We start from the raw sequence: 9,466 nt of genomic DNA on the forward strand, positions 1-9,466 counted from the left end.
GCAGACAAGTCATTGTTTGTTATATGTTACCTGCAAGGGGAAACATTCCATCTTATTTCACATGTGTTCAGCAAGTTTTATATTCAAGTCCTTCTACACACATGATCACATGTAATTTGCCCAACCACCATGCCAGCAATGCAGAGACTATATCATCACTTTCATTTCACAAGGGATGACAGCCTTCCTTTGGAGTTACTGACAGCAAAGTGGTCTTCTGTGATTTAGCTTCCAAGTCTGAGGATTCCAGTACTCATTCTGAATGTACGCCACTTTTCTGCCATGAGCCAATTCTCCTGGAAACTGCCTCCAGATAACATTTTTATCTCTTTCCCACCAGTGCTGGATGATCAGACAGGCTTCGGACCATGGGTAATGGTTTTGAGCTCCTTCTTCCAATACCCATATTTGATCAGTTTTTCCCGAAACTCCTTGGTTTTCACTGCATAAATAATAGGATTGAGCATTGGAGGTACAAGGAAGTAGAGGCTTCCAAGAATGGTGTGCACATGGGGTGGAATTCCCCTGCCAAAGCGGTGAGTGAGAAAAGAGAACAATGAGGGCGTGTAAGAGATAAGCATGACACAGATATGAGTGGTGCAAGTGTTGACTGCTTTGTGGTGGGCCTCCTTAGAAGACAGTCGCAGGACAGCCTTGATGATAAGCACATAAGAGGAGGCAATAGCTGAGATGTCTAGCCCGGCAACCAACAAGGCCACCACCAGACCATATATCCGGTTGACTGTGGTGTCCACACACACCATCTTCACCACAGCCATGTGTTCACAGTACGTGGTGGGGATGACATGATTCGCATGAAAAGGCATCTTCTGGAGGAGGACAGGCATGGGCAGAATGAAAAGGATGGCTCTTACTAAACCCACTAAGCCAATGAGCCCAATGCGACTATTGGAAAGGATGATGGCATAGCGCAGGGGTTCACAGATGGCTACATAGCGGTCAAAGGCCATGGTCATCAGAATGGCAGACTGCATGGCCGATATGGAGTGAATGAAGAACATTTGGACCAGACAGCCCACATAGCTGATCTCACTGTGTCTAAACCAGAAGATGCATAGCACTTTGGGAATGGTGGTAGTGGACATGCCCAGGTCTGTGAGGGCCAACATGCAGAGGAGCAGGAACATGGGCTTGTGCAGGGAGCGCTCTGTGCAGATGATGAAGATGATGCTGCAGTTCCCAAGGATGGTGATGAAGTACATGGAACAGAAGGGGATAGAGATCCATCTGTGTTTGTCCTCCATCCCGGGAATGCCTTGAAGAATGAAGAAAGGAGGATGCCCCAGGGAGACATTGCACACAGTCATGGTGACACCCAGGTGTAGCAGCCTAGAAGAACCGTAAAACACTTCATGAACCTCAAACTTGAAAGAATTCAGGGTTAGAAAGTTAAACAAAAAAGTATAATGATCAGGTATACAAATATATTCTGATATCAATGTAATTTATGTTATATAATATTCAGTGTTATATGCCTTATTATATAACATGCTCTAATATTACAGTAACAATAATATGGTCTTACCACATTAAATCTCCCAGTGTATTTTCATTTTGAATGTTTTATTAATGATGCATTTAATAATTTTCACATATTAAGCATGTCATTAAGCATATGGAATTATGGTATATCTATTTTTGTATGTGTATCCCCTTTAAGAATGGAACTTCATGGATGTGAGACAAAAATGGGTAGAAATACCAAAACCATGACAGAATATTCAGTACCACTCTGAGTGAACAGAGGATGAAAATAGGTCAACAAAAGACCTTCTCAGAAACAAGACAGCTTAAATGCTTACAACAGTATTGCTCACCAAAATTGAAGCATACACATTTATAGCCCATTAGGGACTTGAAGGGAACTGTGATGACAAATATTCAATGAGGACCCAGAGGCAGCAGGTTGCAAGCTTCTGGGCACCTTTGACTGGGTTGCCAGAATGGGATGATGAAGCCCACCTCACCCAGAAACACTCACTTGACTGTGAAGCAGTCACAGTGTGGGAAGCTGGACTCCGACCCTTTCCTCACACATGTATGTGTGAGTATATACAGCTGTGTGTGGCTCTATCTACAACTATATGTCTCCTGGATAACACACTCAGTGCCCTGCATGTCCCCACTGCTTACTCTCAGACACACAAGAAGTCCTGGTATGGCCCCTTATATCATCTAAGGAAAGGCCCCCTGGGTACCCAGAATTAGCTCTTTGGCATTTCCTTTTCCCCCAAACACACACACCAGTCACCACTGCTATTATCTGTAAACTTGACCCTGGTGGTTTCCCTGAGTTGCCAGGAAATGAAGATGGCTGACCCTAGGGGTTTGGGGCATATGCTAGTCTTTGCTAGTCTGGTAGGAGACTAGGGGGAAGGTAAGCTTAAAACTGAATCTGAAACTAGATTAGAACCTGGGAGCTTGTATCCCCAAGGACCTGTTTTCCATATTTGTGTAGATGTAGGAGCCCAGCAGGGCCTTACTCCTTGACTTGGGTCATCACATCCTGAAGGCCTCAGTGGTATAGCTCCTGTTGTTGGACACACTGATAAAATGCTTTAGTAGCTCTGTTTCCATCTATCCTTAGCATCACCCAGGGTTTTTATTCTAACTTGTTTTCCAGGCCAATGGCTTAACCCTAGACATTTCCTGGCCCAGAATCTTTCCTGTAATATCACCTCTCATGTCCCAACATGCCATCGACTTCTGGGTCCAGATGTAGCCTTATTTCTTTCTTATTATGTCAGATAACAAAATTTTTCAATAATTCCGATGTGCATTGCAGAATGCACAACATTGTCAAAATTCAACATTATCAAAATCATGCAGACACCCCAAGAGTTGGACACAAAGGGCCACCTTCTAAATCATGATGTAATGCAAGTCTGCCTAACAGCAGACCCTATAGGGAGACTTTTCTCTGAGTCAGGTGTCAGCAGGAGGGAGGCAGTGGTAAGGGAAGGAGTAGCAGAATAAAGTGTGTAGCATAATCAATACATCAACAGAAGGAATCACCAGCAAAAATAGACCACCATCAAGGTACCTGCTTATAGACACATCTGCACAGCTTCCCCTGCAGAAAGCTGTGCTATAGTAACATGCCGAAATCCTGGGCTCAATCATTCTTTCCTCGTTGCTGCAGGGACATCCTGATGGACAATGATGACAGGGAGTAATCAGCAAGACTTCTTTTTTCTGGGTCCTACTGCCTCAGTTTTATATCCAGGATTCTGTGAACTCCCTGTATACAACTTCCAATGCATCTTTTCTCATAGGATATCCTCAAAGTCTATCAAGTGTGGTGGCATTGCCCAGAATCTGTGACCTCTGAATCCCAAGTTTTAAGTTTGCTCTTTGGATAATCACACTACTCAGGGAGAATAGCCCTGGTCTGCTTTCTCCCCAAGTACTGTATTCCAATCACCAGCATCATGTTTGTCACCTAGCGGGCAGATAACAAAGTCAAATAAATGAATAAGGGAATGGCTAAACCAATAAGTAAGTTCTTTACATATGAACTTATTATGTATCCTAGTTTTTCTTGCATGGTTTTGTTTTCTTTTGTTAATGAAAATCAAAACACAACCATTTTTAAGGCTATGCCTTCTTCTTCAATATATTCCTAAATCAGACAAATCGAACAAATTCCAATGATTCATTTTTCTTAGAATCTTGACAAAATGATTCAGAAATTCAACCAGAGAACAAATATCTGAAAATAATATCACAGAGGGTCCTAGAAATTAAAATGTATTATAAAATATTACAAACAATGAGGCTATGATGCAGAGATAGCTTATTGGAGCAGAGCAGACTAGCATCAATAAAATACCCAAGTATCTATGCAGACAATATCTGAAGACAGTGGAGGGGATCCCTGGGTGGCTCAGCGGTTTGGTGCCTGTCTTTGGCCCAGGGCGCGATCCTGGAGTCCCGGGATCGAGTCCCACGTCAGGCTCCCGGCATGGAGCCTGCTTCTCCTTCCTCCTGTGTCTCTGCCTCTCTCTCTCTCTCTATGATAAATAAATAAATAAATCTTTTAAAAAAAAATATCTGAAGACAGTGGAGATAAATAAGAAATAATACAATTATATACAAATAAGCCATAGTATCTCACATCACCCAGAATGTTTTCCTGTCTACTAATATGAAATCCAGGTTTCTTTATTTTAATGTATTTTGGATATACAAAGATTATAAAGAATAATCTAGCATATATTCATATATTCACAATGTAGATTAAGAAGGAAATGTCACAAATATTTAAAGATCTGCCTGTGTAGCTCATTCTTCTGGCATTTGTTTCTCTCTCCCTTCAGCGATGAATTGTATCATCACAAAACAGGCTGGTAGAAAATCCCCGTCAAAACCAGCTAGATCCAGCATTCCCCTATAAATGTCCCCTAGCCCCTTCTTCCAGGTGTGCTTGCTGTTTCTTGAAGGCCATAGTCTGCTGCCGCCACCTTTGTCAGGCAAAGCAATGAAACTATTACTCCTCTTTATCCCAGACTCTGTCTTTGAGTTATATTTTGGCTCTGAAGCATGGAAGTCGATTTTCAACAACAATATCACATTTAATTCATAGATTTATTTGAATGAAGAAAATCTATTTCATTCATTATTCTTTGATTAACATTTAGGTGGTTTAAAATGATTATAATTATAGTGTTAATATTCTTATATAAGTCTACCTTATTCACTTGTGTTTTGTGCCTCTCAGGCCTATATTTAGAGGTGAAATTTCTGGATTATAGGATATGCATATCTCTAACTTTGCTAACTATACATTGATCTTGGAAGTGGTTGATTCAGTTAGTATCCCACTAGGAATGAATAAATGCTTCTATTTCTCTATATCGTCAGTAATTGTTAGCATTATTTGATTTTTGTTTTAATTTTGCCAATCTGATGGGTGTTTTTTTAAATGGTTTTTATTTCATTTTCCTTATTAATTAGATGGTTGATATTGTTTCATAAATTTATTGGCTCCCTCTGTTTATCTGCTAAGTGCATGTCTTTATTTTTCATTATTTCTAGCTTTTTTCTGTTTATTTTTATATCTATCAATTTTGTAACACATTTCTTTTTAAGATTTATTTATTTATTTGAAAGAGAGAGAAAGAATGCTTGCACGTCCATGAGAAGGGGGAAGGGCAGAGGGGATGGGAGAGAGCATCTCCAACAGACTTCCTGCTGAAAGGTGAGCCCGAGGTGAGGCTCTGTCTTACTACCTGAGATCATGACCTGAACCCCAAATCAATCTTTACATATTTATTTTATTTATATAAATAAATAAAGGTGTGTGTGTGTGTGTGTGTGTGTAGTCTTTATCTATTCATCTAGGAATGGATACTTGGGTTGCTTCCATATCTTGGTTAATGATGTAATGAACATTTTCAAATTAGTGTTTTTATTTTGGGGGGAGGTAAATATCCAGTAGCAGAATTATTATCTTTCTTTTTGAATTAATTTTTTGGGGGGGTAACTATCCAGTAGTGGAATTACTGGATTGTATGGTACTTCTGTATTTAATTTTTTGAGGAATGATCATGTTTTCTACAGTGCTGCCACAAATTTGTACTCCTACCAATAGGGCAAGAGGTTTCCTTTTTATCTACATTCTGGCCAGCACTTGATATTTCTTGTGTTTTTAGTTTTAGCCATTCTGACAGGTGTGAGGTGATATCTCATTGTAGATTTGATTTGTATTTCTCTGATGATGACTGATGGTGAGCATCTTTCATGTATCTGTTGGCCAAGTATATGTCTTCTTTAGTAAAATGTCTATTCAGGTCCTCTGCTCATTTTAATTGAATTATTTGGGGTTTTCTGGTGTTGAGATGTATAAGTTCTTTACATAACCAAGGAGATAAAAGATCTACATTCTGAAAACTATAAAAAATTAAGGAAAGAAATTGAAGATGACACAAACAAATGGAAAAATCTTTCATGCTCATGGATTAGAAGAATTACTATTGTTAAAATGTCCATAGTACCCAAAGGATTCTTCAGATTTAATGCAATGCCCATCAAAATATCAATACCATTTTTCACAGAACTAGAATAAATAATCCTAAAATTTGTATGGAAACACCTTGAAAGCAATACAAAGCTGGTTGTATCACAATCCCAGATTTCAAGATATAATACAAAGCTATAGTAATCAAAACACTATGGTACTAGCAAAAAAATGGACACATAGATCAAAAGAACATAATAGAGGGTATAGAAATAAACTTTTACTTATATGGTCAATTAATCTATAACAATGGAGGCAAGAATATACAATGACCATTAGAAATAACAAATACCCACCATTTGCTTCAATGTGGATGGAACTGGAGGGTATTATGCTGAGTGAAATAAGTCAATCAGAGAAGGGCAAACATTATATGGTCTCATTCATTTGGGGAATGTGAAAAATAGTGAAAAGGAATAAAGGGTAAAGGAGAGAAAATCCATGGGAAATATCAGAGAGGGTGACAGAACATGAGCGACTCCTAACTCTGGGAAAAGAACAAGGGGTGGTGAAAAGGGAGGTGGGCGGGGGATGGGGGTGACTGGGTGACGGGCACTGAGGGGGCACTTGATGGGATGAGCACTGGGTGTTATGCTATATGTTGGCAAATTGGACTCCAATAAGAACAAAGAATATACAATGGGATAATGACAGTCTTTTCTATTGTATATAAATAATAGTGAAAGGGAATAGAAGGGAAGGGAGAAGAAATGGGTAGGAAATATCAGAAAGGGAGACAGAACATAAAGACTCCTAACTCTGGGAAACGAACTAGGGGTGGTGGAAGGGGAGGTGGGCGGGGGGTGGGGGTGAATGGGTGATGGGCACTGAGGGGGGCACTTGACGGGATGAGCAGTGGGTGTTATTCTGTATGTTGGCAAATTGAACACCGATAAAAAATAAATTTATTGTTTAAAAAAAAGACAGTCTTTTAAACAAATTGTGCTGCACGCATAAGAATGAAACTGGACCATCTTCTTGCACTATCCACAAAATAAACTCAAGATGAATTAAAACCTAAATGTGAGACCTGAAACCATAAAACCCCTAGAAGAAAGCATAGGCAGTAACTTCTCTGGCATCAGCAGTAGAAACATTTTTCTAGATATACTTCTAGAAACAAATGCAAGGGAAACAATGCAAAAATAAACAAGTAGGACTTTATCAATCCAAAATATATTGCACGGCAAAGGAAACCATCAACATAACAAAAAGGCAGCCTACTGAGTAGAAGATATTGGCAAATGGTATATCCAATAAGGGATTCAATCCCTGATTCTTTCTTTCTTTCTTTCTTTCTTTCTTTCTTTCTTCTTTCTTTCTTTCTTTCTTTCTTTCTTTCATTATTTTTTAAATAAATTTATTTTTTTATTGGTGTTCAATTTGCCAACATATAGAATAACGCACAGTGCTCATCCCATCAAGTTACCACCTCAGGGCCTGTCACCCAGTCACCGCCACCCCCGGCCCACCTCCCTATCCACCACCCCTTGTTCGTTTCCCAGAGTTAGGAGTCTTTCATATTCTGTCTCCCTTTCTGATATTTCCCACTCATTTTTTCTCCTTTCCCCTTTATTCCCTTTCACTATTTTTTATATTCCCCAAATGAATGAGAACATACAATGTTGTCCTTCTCTGATTGACTTATTTCACTCAGCATAATACCCTCCAGTTCCGTCCACGTCAAAGCAAATGGTGGGTATTTGTCGTTTCTAATGGCTGAGGAATATTCCATTGTATACATAGACCACATCTTTATCCATTCATCTGCTGCTATGAACATCGGGGTGCAGGTGTCCCGGCGTTTCATTGCATCTGTATCTTTGGGGTAAATCCCCAGCAGTGCAATTGCTGGGTCGTAGGGCAGGTCTATTTTTAACTCTTTGAGGAACCTCCACACAGTTTTCCAGAGTGGCTGCACCAGTTCACATTCCCTCCAACAGTGCAAGAGGGTTCCCCTTTCTCCACATCCTCTCCAACATTTGTGGTTTCCTGCTTTGTTAATTTTCCCCATTCTCACTGGTGTGAGGTGGGATCTCATTGTGGTTTTGATTTGTATTTCCCTGATGGCAAGTGATGCAGAGCATTTCCTCATGTGCATGTTGGTCATGTCTATGTCTTTCTCTGTGAGATTTCTCTTCATGTCTTTTGCCCATTTCATGATTGGGTTGTTTGTCTCTTTGCTCTTGAGTTTAATAAGTTCTTTACAGATCTTATTTGCAAATATCTTCTCCCATTCTGTAGGTTATCTTTGAATTTTGTTGACGGTATCTTTTGCTGTGCAAAAGCTTCTTATCTTGATGAAGTCCCAATAGTTCATCTTTGGTTTTGTTACTTTTGCCTTTGTGGATGTATCTTGCAAGAAGTTACTGTGGCCAAGTTCAAAAAGGGTGTTGCCTGTGTTCTCCTCAAGGATTTTGATGGAATCTTGTCTCACATTAAGATCTTTCATCCATTTTGAGTTTATCTTTGTGTATGGTGCAAGAGAGTGGTCCAGTTTCATTCTTCTGCATGTGGATGTCCAATTTTCCCAGCACCATTTATTGAAGAGACTGTCTTTCTTCCAATGGATAGTCTTTCCTCCTTTGTCGAATATTAGTTGACCATAAAGTTGAGGGTCCACTTCTGGATTCTCTATTCTGTTCCATTGATCTATGTGTCTGTTTTTGTGCCAGTACCACACTGTATGGAATCAGAAAAGACCCCGAATAGCCAGGGGGATTTTAAAAGAGAAAACCATAGCTGGGGGCATCACAATGCCAGATTTCGGGTTGTACTACAAAGCTGTGGTCATCCCTCATTCTTTTTAAAAATAATGTAGTGCAAGCACAATTACAAACCCAATAGGAATTTGTTATGGTTAATTTTATGTACCATCTTGACTGGACTAAGGGATGTCTAAAGAGCGAGTAGAACATTATTTGTGGGTGTGTCTGTGAGAGTATTTCAGAGGTGGGAGTGAAATTAGCATTTGAACCAGTGGACAAAGTAACGATAGTAGTCATTAATGTGGGTAGGCATCATTCTATCCACTGAGGGCCCAAATAGAACTAAAAGGCAGAGAAAAGGTGAATTTGCTCTCTTTGCTTGAGCTGGGACATCCATCTTTTTCCCTTGAACGTCAGCATTCCTGGTTCTCAGACCTCAGGTCTCATAGGAGCCTCACACCATTGGCTCCTTGGTTTTCAAGCCTTCAGTCTCAGACTGTTACAACCACTGGCTTTCTCAGGTCTCCACGTTACAGACAGCAGACTATGGGATTTCACAGCCTCTAAAATTGTGTGAGCCAAACTATTTTTATGATTTCGTCTATTTATTTGAGAGAGAACATGAGTGGAGAGAGAGAGAGGCAGACTTCCCACCCAGCAGGGAGACCAACATGGAGCTTGATCTCAGAACCCCAGGATCATGACGTGAGCTGAAGGC

The 9,466-nt window shown here is 40.0% G+C and overlaps 1 protein-coding gene across 1 annotated transcript; it reads right to left on the minus strand.

Annotated features, from left to right (window-relative positions):
* Nucleotides 1–350: 350 nt before the first annotated feature.
* Nucleotides 351–1,328, minus strand: LOC112911794 (olfactory receptor 52E4-like). Its single transcript, XM_025988467.2, has one exon. It carries the CDS (start codon nt 1,326–1,328, stop codon nt 351–353), a length of 978 nt encoding a protein of 325 aa, XP_025844252.2.
* Between the last annotated feature and the right edge of the window lie 8,138 nt (nt 1,329–9,466).

The sequence above is a fragment of the Vulpes vulpes genome, chromosome 11 (genome assembly GCF_048418805.1).
Source record: "Vulpes vulpes isolate BD-2025 chromosome 11, VulVul3, whole genome shotgun sequence".
Taxonomy (NCBI): Eukaryota; Metazoa; Chordata; class Mammalia; order Carnivora; family Canidae; genus Vulpes; species Vulpes vulpes.